At 44.5% G+C, this 21,494-nt stretch overlaps 1 protein-coding gene across 5 annotated transcripts in view; it reads right to left on the reverse strand.

The window, feature by feature from the left end:
• Fam13c (family with sequence similarity 13 member C) overlaps nucleotides 1-21,494 on the reverse strand; it is a 115,926-nt gene that overhangs the window by 59,303 nt on the left and 35,129 nt on the right. For all 5 annotated transcript variants that reach the window (XM_006979046.4, XM_006979047.4, XM_076557009.1 and 2 more), the window contains one exon: nucleotides 13,257-13,375. In XM_006979046.4, coding sequence (XP_006979108.2) covers nucleotides 13,257-13,375 — 119 coding nt within the window. The remainder of the gene's footprint in view (nucleotides 1-13,256; nucleotides 13,376-21,494) is intronic.

Raw genomic sequence — 21,494 nt, forward strand, 5'->3', positions numbered from 1 at the left:
GCAACGCTCACCACCCATGGCACCAGCATTATAAAGGTCTAGAACACACCAAAGACATTCTCTTACTTATCTAGTCTTAACTATATGTATCCTGTTTGGGGGCATGTGCAAATAAATGCAGGTGCCCCAGAGGCCAGAAGAAGACATCAAGTCCCCTGGAGCTGGAGTTACAGGCAGTTGTGAGCTGCCCAACATGGGGACTAGAACCTGAATTTGGGCCTTCTGCAAGAGCAGCCAGCTCTCTTACCTGCTGAGCCATTTCTCCAGGCCTTCTTATTGGTTCTTTATAAACTTCCGAGCTACATCATGAAGATCAAATAGCAGAGGTTTCAACTTGAAAGACACCAAGTTTGAAAATTATCACAGACTGGCACCCACACATAGAAAAATCAGAAGTCAAAAGACAGGTGTTCATCAACTGACTGGGAACGCATACACCTGCTTGTCCAGGTCAACAAATTCCTCTTGAGGGGACGAAGATGTCCTGGCTAGACCCAGGATGCTGATCCCCTAATAACACGCACTCCCAGTAACTAAGGACTCAGGCCCCACCTTACAGTTTCACGGAGATTAGGGTCATCCACTATAATAAAACAGGGTTAGATTTGAATTACTCTAGGCCTCCTAAATCAAAATGTCCAGAGTTATAGAGTGGTAACCAAACAATTCCGGGGATTCCTAATTGGAAAACATCATCCTAAGAGCCCAGGGGCAACAGCCCAGGAGGTGACCAGTGCCAGGCAGACTCTCTGTTTCTGGCATGGCTTCCCAGGGGAACACAATACTCGCGAAAGAGAGATTTTTTTCCTGAAGGCATTCAGGAAATCCTCAAACACAAGATACCTCAGCTTCCTTGGAATAGATATACCCCTCATGTTGGTGGACTAGAACAGACAACAGAAGGAACCAGGACCACACCACTACCCGGAGCAGAAGAGAACAGTGATCTGGGACCTCCTGGCCAGCCTCAGGAGCAGCAGAGGGGAAGAGGTCAAGTAGCTGTGGACGTGGCTGAAAAGAACCTCTGAGTAGGGTTCACTCGGCCTTCCTTGTCCTGTTGATCTGGACCTATCTCATAATGAACAGTTCTTGGTTTAGGGTCAGTCCGAGAGGCCAGGGTGAGTGAGCAAAGAATCCAGGCAAAGCAGCCCCCATCTCCCTGTAACTCTGTCTCCCTCGAATTTGACAAGGCACACCAAACTCTTGTTTGTGGTTATCACACAACTAGTGCTTAATTCTCTTCTTTCTCCAGCTCCAGGTTCTCCTGAGGCCAAGTCACCCAACACTGGCTACCCAACACATTCCATCCCTAGCCCACATTTTCTGAAAGCAACTTCCTTTTCTACGCCATCTGGTCTCATTTGGATCCATTAGTTTCTTCTCCCTGGAAGTTGATATTTAAGCCATGTTCATGTTTGAATACTGGGTCCCTAGTTGGTGAACTGTTTGGGAAGGATTAGGAGGTGTGGACTTGCTGGAGGACTTATGTCACTTGGGGGGTGAGCTGTGAAGTTTCAAAAGACCTAGTCTCAATGTGCTCTTTGCCTCCTTCTTGCAGTTCAAGATGTGAACTCTCAGCTGCTGCCCCAGCTGCCTGCCACCTCCACTCCACCATCATGGACTCTGACCCTCTAAACCATAAGCCCCAAAATAAACTCTTTCTTCTATAAGTTGACTTGGTCATGATATCTTAGCACAGCTATAGAAAAGTAACTAATTAGCACCAATGAAAAGCTCTTACCACTGATCTCCAAAGGTGGCACCTCAGAGGTCAATTCCCTGTCACTGAGATGCCAGAACTCCATGAATCTAGCCTGATCCCTTTCTACCTGCAGAGCCAGACCATTTGTCCCTAGGAAGCTAGCCTCATAGTCTACCATCAGACCCTGTTTCTAGATTCATCTCGGTTGCTGTGATGAAAATACTCTTACCAAAAGCAACCTGTGGTACAAAAAGTTTATTGGGCTTCAATTTCTAAATGCACGCATGTTGCCTACATGTTTATGCTCAGCTAGCTTTCTGTACTCTTACATTTCAGGGGCCCAGCCCATAAAATGGGCCTATTCATGCATAAGGCAGGTCTTCCTGCCAATCACAGCAATCAAGATAATCCCCCATAGACATGTTCATGTGCCAACCTAACCTAGGGAATCTTTCAGTTGAAGCTCTCTTTGCAGGTGATGCTAGGTTTCATCATGTTGACAGTTAAAACTAGCCAGCACAGACCATCAGTCCTTCCTATTGTTTTCAGAGAACATCAACTCATCTTCCTCTCCACACAGATTAACATTGCCAAGAAACAACCACGTGGACAGGACAGCCTAGGGATACTTGGCTCCCACTAACAAGAGCAGCATGACAGGTAGAAACTATATAATCGAAGGACCACATTCCTTGACATTGACTTTTCCAACTGCCACTACCGCCACCAAGGACCACTTTTCCCATGTGTGCTCGATACAAATGTTTTTGAAGCTATCATTCAAGTTGAGGGGAAAAAATCAAAAACATTGGAACCATAGCAAACCAGTACCAAGATAATCACAGTTCTTTACTCACCCAAAGAGAAATTAAAAGTCTAATTTAAAGATGTACAGAAGAGTAGAGCCATGATCTGGGCTCTGCAAAAGAAGAATAGGCAGAAGCAGGGCAGGTACCCCCACTCCCACCCAGAGCCTATGATAAGGGATCATAATAAAATGTGAGTCGTGGGACCATGAAGAGCAACCTAGACTTGAAGGTTTTGCCTACCTAGGAAACAATAAGCATCTTAGTGTATATCTCATGAATACAAAGAGAATCACTCATTCCAAAAAATTACAGTAAGCTTCTATACTGTTTGAAGTGACAAAAAAAAAAAAAAAAAAAAAAAAAAAAAAAACTCTTGAGGTCGACCAGATGGCTAACTCAAAACTGAACATATTCTCAATATAGAGATTTACGTTTGAAAAAAGAGGAAAAATACATGGAAAGTTGGGATTGAAGACCTAGGGTTTGAGGTAGGGATAGAATTAAACAAAGGGAGAAGAGGGCTGATAGTGATAAGAGGGGTGTGGGTAGAATATAGGTCTGTCCTGTGGAGCTGGAAGGAAACCTCAATGAGGATGAGGATGTGCTCACCAGAGGACCACCAGTATCAGTGAGTTAAGCACCTGCTACAAGCCGGAGTTGGAGCAAAACTGTGCATGCAATCTCTCATTTAAACCTTAACAACAGTAACCCTGGGGCATAGATCTCTTCATTCCCTTGTTAACAGATTCATCCCAGATAGAAGCAGAGCTAGAATTAGCATGTAGGTCTCTACACTGCCAAGGCCCTTCTTTTCATAGCTTGAGGCCTTGGATAGATTTCCCTAGGCCCTTCCTAGAGGCTCCTTTATGTGAGTTGGGGTTTATTCATTAGACTGGGTGTGACCAAAATTTTTCTCATGTGTCAAGGCCAACTTCAAGGCATTGTCTAAAAAGCCTCGAACATTTAGCTTATCCTGCTTCTGCTTCTCAGCCTCTCTCCTCCAGACCCCACCCACTTGAAAGGACCTTGGAATTTCCTTTGCTTTTAGTACCTGCAGGGTACTGGGTGCTTGGTCATGACTCTGGGTTATTGGACTTCTCCAGAGACTCAAAGTTACTCAAGGGTATGAGAAGAAACTTCCTCTGATTTGACCCACAAAGTAAAGCACTCAGAGAAATGGATGACCAGGCTTACAGACTCTGATTTTTAACATCATCTGACTCCACATAAAAACCATCTTTAATATTTACTTTCTATTCCTAACTAAGCTAAATCATAAAAGCCATAGTTTCCATCAAAATTCTACTCTAGAAGCAGAAGAAACAGACAGCTTACTGGTGAAAAACATGTGCTGCTCTTACAGAGGACCTGAGTTTGGGTCCTAGCACCCATGTCAGGCTGCTCATAACCTCCTGTAACTCCAGTTCTAAGGGATCCAACATCCTCTTCTGACCTCTGCAGGTACCCACACACACGTGACTCTCTCTCTCTGTCTCTGTCTCTCTCTCTTTCCCCCTCTCTCTCTACACACACATATGATTTTTTAAATAAAAATAAATCTTTTAAAGTAAATGTGAATGAGAGTATATCATAAAATCAGCAACTACAAAATTAAGTGGGACAAAACACACAGCAACGTTATGTATAACGTGTTTTAAAGATACACACACACTTAATCCTTCAAAACCCCAATCCAGCACAGGCAGCTATGGACTAAAGAAAAAAAAATACAAAGAGTAGATGAAAGGGAGCTTTGTATGCTATTGTATATAATGTAGTATTTATTGTACACCTTAAAAAGAGACAACTTTGTTGACAAGGGTAGCCACGGCATCACTGAGAAGATGAGAAGTAACCTTCCTGGTTTCCAAGTGGCGGTGACCACAGCCCTGAAGCAGCTGTCCAGCATCCTCACTTGGGTTTCAGCTCACACACGCTTCTGTCTCCTTTGCTCCTGAATCTATCCCACATTAAGCCGACACGGCTTCCAAAACTTTCAGACGTCAAGGACAACATGTTCTTTCTCCTGGAAATACTTTTAATCATGATACCTAAGCTTATAAAACATGTTCCTTAGGGGAATTGGATGTTCACATGCTTATTTCTGGAAACTAAGACTGTTCGCTTTAGACGTAAGTGAACCCCTCTTGTGGTAATTATCCTGCCACTGTGATCATCGGCCTGCTTGGTGCTTTCTTACCTTGAACAAGCACATGGATACGTGTAAGTATCCTGGGGTCGGGCTGGATTCTTGGTGGTCCTGTCTACTCCGGGGCTGGTTTGAAAGTCAAATCTGAATACAGCAGGAACTGGCCTTCACACACAATTCCTTTTTAGATCAACAGTGAAATGGTAGCAAAAAAAAAGCCTAAGCGGACATTCCAACAGCCGCTCTATATAAATGGTAAACTTACAAGACTTTAATGTCTGGACGATTTTCTGCATTTTCCAATATTTCAGTTATTATTGTTATTATTGCTGTCAATGTCATCATGAATAAAAAATGCCTCTGAGCTTCCCTTTTGCCTTGTCACTAACCACTGTCCGGTGAAAGTGCTAACAATGTAGAAAATAGCCCAGGATGGGTTTCTTAGAGGAGGAGGAGGAGGGGGGTGAGGAAGAGGGGAGCAGAAGATGCCAACAGGGTTTCCATCCCCTGATAATCACGCAGCTTCCTCCTCATCAGTCCACGGATTTGGTGTGGGACTCTGTTCTCCCGGACAGAGAGGGGGAATGACTTTTATCACTTGTGTCAACAAGAACGCCTTCTTAAACTACTGTCCATCTATGTCTAAGATTTTACACAGCTCAAGCACTGAGCATTTTCAATGTGAGGACCAAAAGAGCCTTTAAAAAAAAAAATCACCAGAACTAGCTCTTTATATTAGAAGAGAGGTTCGGGGGGGGAGGACGGGGGAATCCGTGGCTGATATGTGAAATTAATTATAAAATAAAAATATTAAATTAAAAAAAAGAAGAGAGGTGCACACCTGTAATTCCAGAACTTGAGAGGGGGAGGCAGGAAGCTCACTAGTTCAAGGGCACCCTTAGCTACACAGTATATTTGGGACTAACCATGGCTAATGAGACTCTTTATCAATCAACCAATAAACAAATAAGCAAAATAAAAAGGACCAGGAATTTCAATGCATGAGCAAGGTCACCTGTAAGACCATGAATTTCTTTCTTTTTTTTTTTTTGATAATTTATTTTATTTGTATTTTATGTACATTGATATTTTGCGGGCAAGAGGGTGTCGGGTCCTCTGGAACTGGAATTACAGACAGCTGCCATGGGCATGCTGGGAATTGAACCCAAGTCCCTTGAAAGAGCAGTCAGTGCTATTAAACGCTGAGCCATCTCTCCAGCCCCAACCATGAATTTCTTAAGTGAAATGTTCTTTTCATCTCACCGACTGCTGCATGTTCCCAGGAGAAGAAGGAGGAAGTGGGAAAGGCAGGAGATGGGGGTGTGCTGAATGCAGCACACACTCAGAGGACCCACGGGTGACCCAAGTGTGTACCGGGGAGTCTCGACACATCGTCCCAGTCAGCTATTTGCTGTTTCCCCTTCATCCCTGCCCTTCTCACAAAACACCAAGCAAACCCCCGGCAGCTCACTAATGAGGAAGAGCATGTGGGAATGTGTAGAGTGCCTGCCCTGGGACAGTCCACGCAGGGGGGTGGCATCCTTTGTATTACTAGAAAGTTCTGTTCTTAATTGTCCTTTCTCCTTCAAGCAGAACTCATTAGGACTCTGCTCACTTCTATTTAAAAATCTCTAAATGAAAAAAAAAATTAGCTATTCACACACACACACACACACACACACACACACACACACACACTGTCTCAAAACAAAAGATAAAAGGATTTATCCCCCAAGGAAAACGAGCTGCCAAGAAAACTTCCTCTTTCCATAAAGCAACAAAGCGTTCAGCTTTTCCTTTCATGTGAAGGATCACAAACACAGAAACAGCGAAAGCCATCAAAGGCCATTCTTCTTGCTCGGGATCTTCTGAAACTGGGGACGGGCAGATAAAGAAGCCAGGGAGCTGCCAGTGTAACCAGCAGCCTAATTAGCAGCAAAGCTGCTGAGAAACAGATCCTGTTTATACAGAGGAGGTCTTTAATGGCACTAAAGGTTTAATTCTGTCATAAAATTTAATACAATATTTTAAATACCGGTGAGTTAATCACTCTCCAAAGTAAATTTACTTAGCTAAGGAAGAACTCCCCGCCCTCATTAGTATTCTCTGACATTCATAAAATCCCCCTTTTCTCAAAGCTGAGGGCATATGAGACGGGCATTGGCTTTGGCGATAGAAATCAGTCAAACAGATGCATATTCATGAAGGTGCTCTACACTGATGCATATTCATGAAGTTGCTCTACACTGATTCATGGTTCTTGTCTTGGCCCTGGTACCCAGGGGAGTGAGAACCTGAGGAAACCACAGCCTCCCTGGGTTCCAAAGTGGAAAACCAGAGCTGTATTCAGTCACTGGTAGGCTTTCCAGTTCCCGGGGAAAGCAGGTCTCTGGTTGTACACATCGCATTAAGTACCAGGCCCCATGGGGCATCCAGAGTAGCCAAACGCATGCAAAGTACTCAGAGGCACCAAGGGTCCGTGTTAACATGTAAACTGCCAACTAGGCAAGGGGGCATTAAGACACGACTGGTCTGTAGGTATTATATTAGAAGTTAGCTGGAGACAGCCAGAGCTCCCAGGATGAGCAGCGGCCAGGAAGAGGATTGAAGTAGACATCATCAATCAAATGCCAGGTAGCAGCATAAATAAATGCGGAGGGATGGGCATAAAAAGAACTCTGCTCCTCAGTGCCTGCTTACCGTCTCCTGGTGGGAAGGTAAACCCCAGACAGCCCCATTCTTGGCTGTTTGCAAACAAAGCTGAGAACTCTAGATTTTTCGATATGGACTCATAATCGTTCACAACACTGTAGGAGCCACACATGTTCTCCGCACTATACACATCCAAACAGGATCTCACAGCGCATTTGGCCCACTGTACTGCTGAGAAATGTAGGATGGGGCCGGGGAAGGCAGATGGTCCCAGTGCAGCGAGGGGCCTAAAAAGACCTGGGGTGGCTAGGAGAACATTCTAGACAGCAACGGGAAACCTGCAAAACAAGGAGGTCGAGAAAAGGGCTTCAAAACTTTTAGTGAGTTCCACCTGACAAACATTTTAGGAATTGTTCCTAAAAAAAAAAAAACAAAGGAACATCAACATGGTAGGCAGAACAACTCCCCCAAGATGTCCTTGACTTCAGTCTTCGCCTGCAGCCTGGCCCTCCATATTATCCTGTTCCTCCCTTTAGTGCACTCACACAGGACCCAGTGCCGATCACACCTTGACCTATGAGACCAGTGTTGTGTTAGAACACGAGTTTGTGATTGCTTGTTACACTGACGTGAGAAAACCAAGACAGCTGGTATACGTCCAGATTTTAGCAAAACTATTCCTAGGTCTCAAGCTCATCCACAACTCACCTAGATAAGGGCTCCTAATACTTGGAGCCTTGAGTACAAGCATCATGCTGTGGGTATAAAACATCGGAGGTGTGGCTAGAGCGTCTACTCTGTGGTCCCCCCATCAGTTCCAGGACTCCACACATCTACGAGGAATGATTCATTCCCCAAAGACTACCCTTCACACTCACCCCAAACATGAATGAATGACCCCTAAGAGGCCTTTGTTACAGAAAGATCTTGGTTCCTCTGTTCCGCTTTTGATTTTAACTTTCTCCCACCTCCAAGACAGTAGCATTTATACCTGTTGAGATTTCATCCTGACTTCCTCAGTCATTTTTGACCCAGACTAGAGTCTAGCGAATTCTGTTACTACATCATATCTCCATCAAGACTCGATTGGTGTTAGTATCACAACACCAGAGAATCAAATCAGATTACACCGCAGAATCCTTGTAACAATGACAACAGGACTAGCAAAAAAAAAAAAAAAAAAAAAAAAAAAAAAAAAAAGTGATACGTCAACCCAGACAAGAATAAAGGATGCAGGAATAAACGCACCCAGCTCTGTCGCCTACTTTTCAAGAACACTGTCAAAACATACACTGGGGAAAATCCTGCTTCTTCAAGACATGCCAGAGAAGCTGGGTATCCACATGGAAGAGAAACGAAACTGGGACCCTCCTTCTCGCTCTATACAAAAACCAGTTCAAAATCAAAGCTCTTCAAATAAGACTGGTGGCAGCTCTGAAACTATCCAGGAAAACACTTCAAGATATAAGGCCAGGTGAGGACTCTCTGAAAAGAACTGATACCTGGGGAAACAATTACAACTGAATTATGGGAGGACATGAAATGAAAAGGCTTCTGTACAGCAAAGGAAGCCATCACCAAAGACAGCGGACAGAATAAGAGAAAAGTTTTACCAGCTATATACAAGACAGAGCATTAATAATCTGGAATACAAGAAGAGATAAGAATTAAATATAAAAACCCCAAACATTTCATTAATCAATGGGGACATAAGTTGACTAGGCAGTTCTCAAGAGAACACAAATGACCAGTAAATGTATGAAGAAATGTTCAACACCCTTAGCCAGCAGGGAAATGCAAATAAACACTACACTGAGATCCACATCAGTCCAGTCACCATGGCTACCATCAAGAAAAAAATGATTCAGGCTGGAGAGCTGGTTCGGCAGTTAGCAGTGTTTGCTTGCTCCTGCAGAGGACCCAAGTCTGGCTATCAGCATCTATGTGATACCACTCACAACTGTCTTTAGTTCCAGCTCCAGAGGGTCCACGGCTCTCCTGTCCTCTTCAGGACCTTTGCACACATACACGTACGTGCATACACGCGCCTGTGCACACGCACACCACACACAAATAAAAGGAGAACAAATGCCGGCAAGCGCTGATGAGGATGTGGGGAGAGAGAAACTCACACACACCAGGAATAGTAATGTAAACCAGAGCAGCCACTATGGAAATCGGAGTGGAGGTGTCTCACAAACCTAAAAATAAAACTAATGTGTATACCACTCCTGGAACTATACCCAAAAGACTTAAAAAACAAACAAACAAAAAGTCAGCACGCCACAAAGATGCTTGCATATCCATGATTATAGCTACACTGTTTTCAATAGCTTAGAAAGAGAATTGGCCCAGATGCCTATCAGCAGATGAATGACAGAGAAAATGCAGTACATATTCAATTTTATCCAGCCATAAAGAAAAGGAAATGATGTCACCTTTGGGAAAACAAAAGAAATTGGAGATCACGTCAAGTGAAATAAGCCAGACTCAGACAACACGATGTTTTCTCTCATAGAGTCTACATTCAAATATATATATTTCAAATATATATAGTATATATAACATATATATATATATATATATATATATATATATATATATATATACTCACAGCATCTATATACACACATATACATATGGTGTTAAAGTAGAGGGAACTATTGGGGGAAAGAAGGGATTTAAAGGGAGAACAAGAGGGGATATTGGATGCCCTATTGGTTTTTGTTACTATGTTAAACACCACGACCTAAAGCAACATGGGAGGAAAGGGTTTATTGGGCTTACACATTCCTGTCATAGTGCATCATCAAGAGAAGCCAAGGCAGGTACTTAAAGCAGGAACCTGGAGGCAGGAACTCAAGCAGAGACCTTGGTGAAACACTGCTTGCTGGCTTGCTTGGTTACCTTTCTTAAACAGCTCAAGTCCACCTGCCTAAGGATGCTACAACCCACAGTGGTGATTGACGTGGGAGGGCCCAGGCCAATTGAGAAAATGCCCCACAGCCACGCTCATAGACAATTCCAATGGAATTGGACAATGGACAATTGGACAATTCCAATGGCATTCCATGTCCCAGGTGAGGTTCCCTTTGCCCAAGTGCTAACGATGACATGGAAGGAAGAAAGACAAGCTATCACATTTTCTTACCATGTGGAAATCAAGATTTAAATACACACATACACACTAAACCAGAGGGGGCTGTTACATACAATAAGGAAGGCACAATGGGGGTTGGCAGGATGTAATGTAGAGGAGAAAATATGAACAAATTATTAGAATGATACACAGAAATAATAATGTCATAATGAATCCCACTTCATTATTTTTGTATACTAACTAAAAAAAATAGTAATCTTTTAAAAAGAAAAAAATCATCTTTTAAGTGTGAACAAGAAGATAATGATCACAATAATACCTCTACTCACATATCCCTGAGCCCAGCCATGTGCTGGGATTAACACAGACAAGGACTGTTATGAGGAATACAGGCTACCTGCCTCAAAGATATGTTTAGCCACAGATCTCATTTCACCCATCCATCACATTCATGATCCCTGTAATATTTTGAGGTTTTTAAAAGTTCCACCAGAATGTCCCTGGGTGACACTACCACGGTTGTGACAGACGACTCCAGAGTTGAAGGTTAGCAGCCTCATCTAGCAAAGAAACCCAACAGGACTGGTCTTAACTGGCCTCGAATTGCTCCTGACTCCTGACTTAGCACATGACCCTGTGATTGCTCACAGCAGTGCAGTGCACAGAACATTCTGGAATGCCACCAGCCCAGAAAGCTCGACCCTGTAGAAAGGTGAAAGCGGGCCATGGAGGCCCACAGGCAGAATGCATGACAGGGTGTTTGGAATCTACGGAGGGCGGCTGCATGGAGAGGAGAGCCCGCTGAGGACTGCATCACAGTCCTGAGAGAGGCCGACTGGTGACTCCGCACCTGTTTCCTCAGAATCAAGAAATAGCCTCGGAACTTTCCAGAATCTTACACACATGTCCATAGGTGTGCATCATTCTTTTCAACCATTAAAGCGTAACTTGCCACTCCCAAATCATTTAAGAACGACTGCTCTACGTGGTCCCTTGTGGAACCATCTAGGTCTCTACTTTCACTTCTTAGCTAGTCATGTGCAAAAACAATCGCCACAGGACCTCAGTCATTTTCTGACCACAGTAAAAAATATCCCATTTAGTATCTCAACCACACACAGAACATAAAACTGTTTGAAGTTTATTGAATGGGAGAAGCTTAGCTGCTAATACCCTTTCCCCGTCAGCCTCTGCTAAATGTCCACACCCAAAGGACCACACATGTTCCACACGCAAGCATGCATGATTTAGCTTTGGGATTGGTTGGTTTTTGTTTGCTTCGTTCTATTCTGAAATATGCATGGGAACGGGTTGACCTCATTCTGGCTGAGAACAGCCTTCGTTGGGCGGCTGGGGTGGGAGGATGGGGGAGCTGGTCACTGCACAGCAGAGTCAAGCCGAATGAAAAGAGGTCTGCTACAATAACACCTCCAACAGGAGGGACGGAGGCCTCGTCAGTGAGAGTCCAGCTGTGATTTCCTGAGGTCAAGCAACAGTAAGGTCAGCAAGGACTGGAAGAAGAGTGCATTCCTACAGGGAGCAACATGGAGCAGGAAGACCCACTTTGGGTCACTGCTTAAGGGGTAAAGGTCATCACAGTGGGCAAGACACGGTGACGGGAACTTAACGGTCGTCACGTTGCATCCACAGTCAGAAGTCACACAGAAGACAGAAGTGCGGTACAGGCCCTAAGACCTGCCCTTGGTGTAAGAAGTCACTTTCTTCAACAAGGTCCCACCTTCTAAGGGTACCAAGTGTGCAAACGTATGAACCTATGGGGGACATTCCACATTCCAACCACAACAGAGTAGAACGGTTGCCCAAACCACTTGGAGAGGGGACTGCCGCCTTTGGAGCTCTCTCCCACCCTTTGGGGATCTATGCTCCTAAATTTAGGATGTTGCAACATTCTAGAGCGCTGTCACGTGGTACAGGCCGTGTTTGCTCAACTTGTTCACTTAGACTGCACTGCCTTCAAAAACAAAATTCTAAAGGTCACGCGCAGGAGCACAGCCGTCCCTGTTCCCTGAGTGAGGGCAACAACAGCCGTCCTACCACAGGCTCCTACAAGACAGCTGATACAACAAGCTGCGGGATTCTTTCTTCTGTTTATTTCTAGAAGAGACTTTCCGTAGACAGCTGCCCTGCCAAGCTCCTGTCAGAGCGCCATGCCAACCTTCTGCAGGCATTTTTCCACCCACATCCTGGCTCTGGATTCAGGGCTGTCTCCAGGAGGTCTAGCGGGTCGGAAGCCAGCCCTGGGCTGCTTCGGGACCGAGGTCACTCCGTAACACTCAGCTCAGCACGGAGACTGCGCTTGCCCTGCCATAATCACGCCGCAGGTTCACATTGCAGCTTAGCTCTCTTGATTTGGGCAGGATCAGGGGAGTGTCTTACTATCTCTCAGCCTTGGGGCCTCCATGCGATGGATTTTCTGAGCGCCAGCTTTCTGAGCTCATAGAGACCAAATGAAATCTCAGGTGAAAGCAGCTATCTCGAGAATTCGAACACAACCATCACACACTGGCATCATCAGAGACCACAAATGAGCTCTAAATGTTCTTGCCATAAACCAAAAGGATGATCGAATTCCTCTCCACACGCAGACCTGCCCTCCCTGAGTCTTAGGACTTACGAGCTTCAAAGCAGAAGATGAGGAAGGCCCTGTGCATTTCTCTTTAACGCAACGGTTCTCCTTCAAGGCCCCTTTAAGGAGCTTCTCTGACTTGAGGAATGCCAACAAAGTCAGGAATCCTTGACTAGCAAGCAGGCGGCAAGCGTACAGGTTAGCACATCTAGGAAGCAACCCGGACGTGCGGGGGTAACTTCTGAACAAAGGCTTACCTTGGCTGAAGTCGCACCGTCTCCTGGCACCTGAAGATGCTATTTTGTGGACTCTCATGAGCCGGTGACCCCGCTCCACCCTGGCACTCTGACTGGCTGGGCACCACATGCTCTGTCTCCTACAAGACAAAAAGGCAGAGGAGCTTTCTGCACTAGTCATTTCCACAGCACTCCTTCTTGACTGAGCTCAGCTCAGGGCAAGAGGCAGCTACGGGCACCACACTCTCCTGACTTCCACGCAGGAAGGGAGACAACTCAAGGGACAAACTTAATAGGGGTCTTTCTCCCAGCCAGTTGGTTGTCTAAGATTATAGGAGAAAGGGAGTAGGGAATATCATCACTTCTGAAAGTATAAGTTAGCCCCCCAAAAAAACTTTTTTTTTAGGCATTAAATATGGCATTGTAGGGGCTACAGAGACGGCTCAACAGTTAAGAGCATATACTATTCTTGCAGAGGACTTGAGCTTGGTTCCCAGCACCCACACCAGCAGCTCACGACTATCTGTAACTCCAGGCCCAGAGGGATTCAGTCCTTCTAGGTTCCATAGGCACCTGTACGCACGTGCTTACATTTAAACAGAGGCACAGCCTATTAAAAAGTTAATAAGATGTGCTTTTTAAAGATTCCTGTATTTTATGTGTACGAGTGTTTTGCCTACATGTGTGTACGTATGGCACCATGGGCATGCTGGGGTCCCATAGAGAGGCCAAAAGAGGGGTTGGATGCCCCAGTACTGGAGTTATAAATGGTTGTGAGCCACCATGTGAGTGCACGGAGCCAAGCCCAGGTCCTCTAAAAAAACAACAAGTGCCCTTAACTACTGAGCCATCTCTCTAACTCAATAAAATATTTTTAGTGACATTATAGAACACATCATAAAGATAGCTATAACTTTAATATTACAATGCTTACAATATACTCATTTTTATGAAGAAAACACATGAATGCTCACAGACAAACAGATTAGGGTGAATTGAACTGAAATCTTAACAGTAATTATCTGTGAGATGTCATTTTTGCTACACTTGGGATCCATATGGATATCCCAAATTTTCTATAACAGAAAGATGTTCTTTCTGTATGAAGAAATAACTTGAAGCGAGTTTGAACACTAAGGCACAGTCATTTTATAAACTCTAGTCCCAGGTGTGCCTGATCTCTCCCCACTGGCCTATGTAACCATCACCGTCACTTCACTCAGCATTGGAACAGACCCAGCTCCGAGTGTCCGTGATGCCATCATCCATTGACATAAAAACCCTTCTGAGTGCTGAGCTGCAGCGGGTAACACAAATGCACCCAGACGACAACACAGACATGCACAGAAATGGGAGATCTAAGACCCACAACTGAATCCTGTTATCTTTAAGCTATAACAAGCCTATGACAAACTCCTCTCAGAAGGAAATAGTCCCTCTGCACCCAATGAATAAGACACTAAGATGAGAATCCATAAGCTATTTGGTGAATTCCAGATGACCAAAATGCAGTCAACTTATTTGGGATGGGGGTGATGCTGCACTTGTCTCTGCAATATATTTCAATGGCAAGAGAAATCCAGCCTCTTCAAGGGTGATGGGTTTAGAGCCATCTAGGTAGAGTATCTTATAAGTTATTTTTCCAAAATATTAGAGGGCCACACAGCCACCTGAAGCTTCTAACAGGAAAACCTGTATGATGTCATCCTATAAGAGGTAGGACAGGGAGAGGGATAGCTAATCGAGAGCAATGAATGAGGAGAATCAAGACTTTCTTTACTCTTCCAAGCCTCCGGAGGCAGGATGCCCCTATCAGGGAAAAAAGTTCCATTCGTTTTCACTGACTCTCCAGTCTCAGGAGCTGTTCACCAAAAGGTCTATGGCTACTCAAATATTGGCAAAACAAATCCCAAACACAAAGGTTTTCAAGAAAGATCACTGCTTGCTACTAGCTTAGCATGTGACCTTTGGCCACGTTACATAACTATCTAGGTTTCCATTCCCTTGTCTGTAAAAGGGGATCACCTCTGCACCTCACAAGGGCGTCAAGATGTGACTAGAATCTTTCCATGCCTTTCAAACAACTAGAGGCAATAGCAGGAGATGACTCTCAGTAGAGATACAATTCGTCTGACCAAAAGGCCCTCTGTGACCTAGAAGTGGTACTGAGACTCCAACCAAAGCAAAAGTATTTTGTGCAACACTTGTTTCATATTTCCATTCAAGTATCGGAATATCAAAGATATTTTAAAGGTCTTTTTGCTTTGTTGTTGCTGTTTTGAGACAGAATTGCTGTGCAGAACCTGCTGGGCTCACACAAAACTCCTGTGTCAGCATTCCAAGAGCTACGATGACATGCCTGAACCATGACGATGGCCCTAAATGGTGTATTTTGAAGTGCCGATGCCTTGTAGGCCTGAAACATGGTCCCTCTAATCTCTACCAAAGGTCATCATTTTATTAAAAGTTCACCCTTTAGAGAAAGAACAGTTTGCCTTTTTTCTTCACAAGCAGAATTTCACCTACTTCCTTTAGCCTCCAAGTGGTTGGGAAGGATTCCCTTGGCTAGTGATGATTTATCACGAAGGTGATAAGGGGGGATTCTGAAGAAAATGCTCCCTTCATCTCCCCAGATCAAAGACAAAAGAGCTATCCTCTCTGGAAGGGGTAAATGAAGAGTATTTGGAGGCAGCTACAGACAGATAAAGCCCTGACTAAAATGGAGAAGAAGGCGACACCACTGTGCTAGGTCCGGCTGCTGAGAGTTCAAACCTCCAGCTGTTATGGAATGGGGGGATGAAAATATGCTAGTATGAGGTATCTTGAGTACTGACTAGCACAGCAGCCTCTGATGTCATAGCAACACATCTGGCAGAAACAACAGGCAGCTCTTTCCCAGGCCCAAGAGTTAAATGATGCCCATAAACCTTGATATCCAAAACATCCCTAATATCAGAAACCCAAATGTAGCCTGCCCTAGAAAAGATTACATATGCTGCCTTCTCTAAAGCCTATGACAAGCCTCGAACATCTCCTGCTCATTAAAAAAAAATTATAATTGAGTCCCTCTTCCCCTTCATCATCTTTGCAAAGAATGACCTGCCATGGGCCAACAGCCCAGCAGAGCTGACGTGGCAGTCCATTGTGGAGCAGAAAAAGAGACCCAGCTGTGTTCTAGGTGCATTCTGGACCCATGGAAATCATGAGAGCTAACACTTGGTTGATGTTCTTTTAACCCTAGGACTTGTTACACTGTAACAGAAAAGTATGACACCCCAACTTTCCTGTACCATATGGTACAATCAGTAATAAAAAGCTACCTCTTTTTTATTAAATAAAAAGCTGTCTGTTAAAACAGCAGCTATTCAGGGGAAAAAATAATGTGGCATAAAATGTGCCCATAGATTTTTAGGTCCATTCAAATGAGAAAGGGGTGTAAATCCATAAGAGCTGTATGAACATTGGCAGTGAAAACTACAGAGAGTGCCCTTTCATCTGAAAGAATCAAGAATAGGAGATGAACCTCAAACCTCGTGAGTCTACTTTGTGTGTGCGGGTGTATGTGTGTATGTGTGTGTGTGTGTGTGTGTGTGTGTGTGTGTGTGTGTGTACACGTACGTACATGCGTGTACAGGTACACTCAGCTGTGCATGCATGTGTAGAGGTCAGGAAGGGACACTGGGAGTTTCCCTCTGATGTTCATTGTATTTTGGAGACAGACAGCTCACTGATTGCAGAGCCCATCATTTCAGCTAGGGCAGCTAGCCAGAGAGCCCTTGGGACCCACCTATGGGCTCCACCCCTCGGCACCTAGACTACAGACTCCCACTGTCCTGCCTGGCCTTTATATGGGTACTGGAGATATGAACTCAGGTCCTCCGGCTTGCACAGCAAGCCCTCTGACCGCTGAGCCATCTCCCCAGCCCTAGCTGCCCTACTTTTAAAAAGTAGTCCCAATGCTCCAATGTGAGTTAATGGATGTGATGGCATTTGTCATTTACTCATAAAGATATAAAGGAAAACTACTGAACAGGGACAAAAGAACTCAGGAAGATTCAGCTTCCTCCACAGCAGAGCATTAGCCAGATAGCCATATATATATATGAGAGACCAAGTTCATACCTTTGATGAGCTCACCACTAGACTGTACCACCTGACTGGGGTCCAGGTTAACCAGGGCCACAAAAGTCTTCAGAACCAGCAACGTCTACTTGTGGATGACTGAATGCTAGCATTGTCTCCCTTTCCCCAGCCCTAACATCCCTAAAGGACAGCATCCACCTAAGCACTGAGGATGGGCTCATCACCTTGTCCATTTTAGCTTCATCACATCTTTGCAGTTCTCTAGCACGTACCCCAGAAGTTCTAGAACACTAAAGAATAGCATTCATCCTAAAACAACTGAAATATATTTTTACTTTAAAAGCCCCGACATTTTGATAGAATGGGATGTCCCTGCCCCATGTCCACCCCTACCCCAAAATTAACATCTACTATTGACAAAAAGTTAAAGAAGGTGGAGTCTTATGGGTTTTTTTGTTTATGTGTTCGTTTGTTTTTCCTCTGTGTTAATGTGCTGGCCACACTGTCAGGTCCAAGCAGATGAGGAGGATGAGGTAAGAAGCCAGGATGATCTCTTCTATCTCTGTCTTCCTGCCATCTGGCCAGGGGGAGATCTTAGAGCCGATATCTTGTCCTGCGTCCAGTCATTTTCCTCAATCCCTACCTCACCCCTCAAGTGTCTCAAGTCTAGTCTCAGTGGTGTGATGGACCAAAGCATGAAAACCTGGCTTCGAAGCCCTAGAACCCACAGAAAGCCAGGCATGGTAGTAACATGTATCTATAATCCAGGGTACCTACGGCAGGACAGGAGGTAGAGACAGGAACATCCCAGGAAGCATGTGGGCTGCTAGCCTGGTGTACACCAAAGAGCAAGAGGCCCTGCCTCAAACAAGGTGGACAGCAAGGAATGACAGCTGAGGTCATCCTCTGACTGTTCACACTTGATGTCTCAAACACAGCACTTGTGAACACAAGAAAGTATGAATACACACACACACACATACATACATATACATACATACACACATACACACACACACACACACACACACACACACTATGAAAATGTGGCTTTATTGAAGATGGCCTGATTTTTTTTAAAGACAACTTAGAGAACCAAGTCTTTAGTTGTATCTTTAAAATAACTCTTTCTTTCTTCATTGCTTTAACAATAAATCAAAGATCATCAATATACATCCATGAGGTGGGACCTCATCTGGTCCTTTTCTGTAGAAATGGCCCCCAGCTCTTGCCTATTTGCTAAATGAATTTCAAGGGGACGACAGGCATGCACAGATGATGGGTATATACCTGCCTTCTAAATCTGGTGACATCCACTGGCTTCCTCAAACAAACAAGGCACTTTTGAGAACCTCATTTAAAATCTAGAGCACGGGTTTTAATCTCTCAGTTCTCTACAGTAAGAAAAATTCAAAACAAACAAACATAAAAACAAAAAACAAAAGACTCTGGCTATGAAGGTGGCCTTTTATGCAGAAGGTGAATTTCAAAAATTGAAAAATATGACTGACATGTATGTATTTTTAAGACTATTCCCGTGACAGACGTCAGGCATTTCTGTTAACCCACTGAAGTGGAAATATTCCAGTAACATAAACATAGTTTATAACTTAATGGGTCTCAAATCATTGAAATGCTATAGTTTCTTATTAAGTTTAGGAAAACTGTATTATTTCAAGTGGTTTGCACTGAGAGAGACAATAATGTCAATTCGATACTTGATTCAAAATGCAGCAGGACCATACAGTATTACTTGGCTGAGTTACAGTGCTCACACCCTAAGTCCGATCTCCTCAATGCAAATCCAGAGTTCTTCCCACCATCCTTCAGTGATCCACTTGCTACAGAACTGAGAGGCTGTCCCATGCCACCCATGTGAGCACAGCTGCAGTTTAGGACACTAACAGCTGGCCTGGTGGTAGTCAAGGAGAGATCAATGGAGGGGGTATTTAAAAAAAAAAAAAAAAAGCAAAGCTCAGGTATTCTCTTTAATGAACATGCACAGACAGGAAATGGGGTGAGAGGCAAGAATTACCTCCACTGGCTCTTTCGACAATGACTATCCCCCAGAAAAAGGGCCTCTTCCCAGGAATCTTCACCTTCCTGTCTCTCGCCATCGGAGGAGTTTGGAACGATGCCATTTCTCACTCTATTACAGACGGGACATGAAATGTCTCTCATAGACTCATATCGAACACTCGATGGACAGCTGGTGGCGCTATTCTGGGAGGTTATGAACAATTCAGGAGGTTGAATTTAGGTGACAGAGATAGGTAACTAGGAGCCTTGGGGGGTGTATTATTTCTGGTCCCTTCCTGTTACATCTTCCGTGCTTCCTGTCTGCCAAGAAATGCAGACCAGCCTCTATCTCTACCTCCCATTGCTGTGATGGTCCCTCTTAGCTCATGGGGCTAAGAGATGGTGGGTGGAAAAATGTTACTAAAATCATGAATCCAAGTTTTCCTCCTTTGAAGGGCTGTCATTGTCAAATACTAGGTGACTGTCTAATTTTATTGTTCTATTGCTGTAAAGAACACCATGATCAAGGCAACTTATAAAAGGACGCATTTAACTGGGGGCCTGCATACGGCTTCAGAGGGTTAGTCCATGACCATCATGGCAGAGAATGTGATGGTAGGCAGGCAGGCATGGCATTGAAGCAGAGGTTGAAAGCTTACGTATGATCTATAAGTTGCAGGGAGAAAGAGAAAGAGAGAAAGAGAGAGACAGAGAGACAGAGACAGAGACAGAGACAGATGACAGACTAGCCTGGCATTGGCTTTTGTAACCTCAAAGCCCACCCTCCAGTTACACACCTCCTCCAACAAGGCCATGTGGTTATATTGTGTTCCCCAATATATTGTGCATCCTAATAAACTTATCTGGGGTCAGATGACAGAACAGCCACTAGATAGACATAGAGACCAGAAAATGGTGGCACACACACCTTTAATCCTAGCATTCCAAAGGCAGAGATCTGTCTGGATCTCTGTGAGTTCAAAGCCACACTGGAAACAGCCAGGCATGGTGACTCACAGCTTTAATCCCAGGAAGTGATGGCAGAAAGCAGAAAGGTATGTAAGGAGTGAAAACCAGGAACTAGAGCTGGTTAAGCTTTTAGGCTTTTGAGCAGCACAGTTCAGCTGAGATCCAATCAGGCTTCCAGTCTGAAGAAACAGGATCAGCTGAGCAATTGGCAAGGTGAGATGGCTGTGGCTTGTTCTGCTTCTCTGATCTTCCAGCATTCACCCCAATACCTGGCTCCAGGCTTATTTTTATTAATAAGAACTTTTAAGATTCATGCTACAAGGCCACACCTCCCAATTCCTCCCAAACAATTCCACTGATGGGGGACTAAACAATCAAATACATAAGCCATGCTCATTCAGACTACCACAGTCACAGTGGTGTAAAAACAATGTGTACCCTCTCCCACTAGCCCTGGCATCTCTAGCAGCAATGTATTTACCTCCATCAACCCCAGTCCCTAGAATATAGTGAGGCTCTTAGACTTAGATGCTCTAACTTTGGGAATTCAGGGACCGGCTATCTCCTTGGCTTGACGGAAGCCGTGGTTTCTAACCACGATGGTTTATCATTTAAATATTTGGTTCGTATTTGAAATACCACAGTCTGTGTACTTCTTTGCACCTGCTTCTAGGGAGCCCACCATCCAGTGATGTCATCAGTGTCGTAATGACAGATGAGTGGCACAAACCATCAGCGAGCACTCAAGCGCAGTGTGGTCAATATGACTATGGGGTAAAAGTGAGCTGAGACAGTCTGCAGACACACTGAGAAAACAGCAAACCCGGTTCCGGGGGAAAGCGTCACAGAAGGATGAAGCCACATGATCTGGGAGAGACCAGGGATGCTAAGAAAGAATGTCCTATGCAAGTTTCAGTAGGAGCATGTCAGGTTCAAGAAACTCAGTGCCTGACTGGCTCAGGAGTCAAAGCAAGGCGTGATGGCCGGTGTGGCAGCAAGGCACAGGCGGAAGTCATTGCATAAACCCTGTAAGCATGAAGACCTGCTCGTCTTAAAGAGGCGAGGCTTTACTCTGAAGAGACCTGTGAATATCGTATGAAAGGCATCTGAATGTACACTGAGGAAGCTCCCAACCTTGTGTGGTTCGCGGGCAAAGGGGTGTGGGGCAGAATAAAGGAGGACAGCTAG

This window comes from Peromyscus maniculatus, chromosome 21 (genome assembly GCF_049852395.1).
Source record: "Peromyscus maniculatus bairdii isolate BWxNUB_F1_BW_parent chromosome 21, HU_Pman_BW_mat_3.1, whole genome shotgun sequence".
Taxonomy (NCBI): Eukaryota; Metazoa; Chordata; class Mammalia; order Rodentia; family Cricetidae; genus Peromyscus; species Peromyscus maniculatus.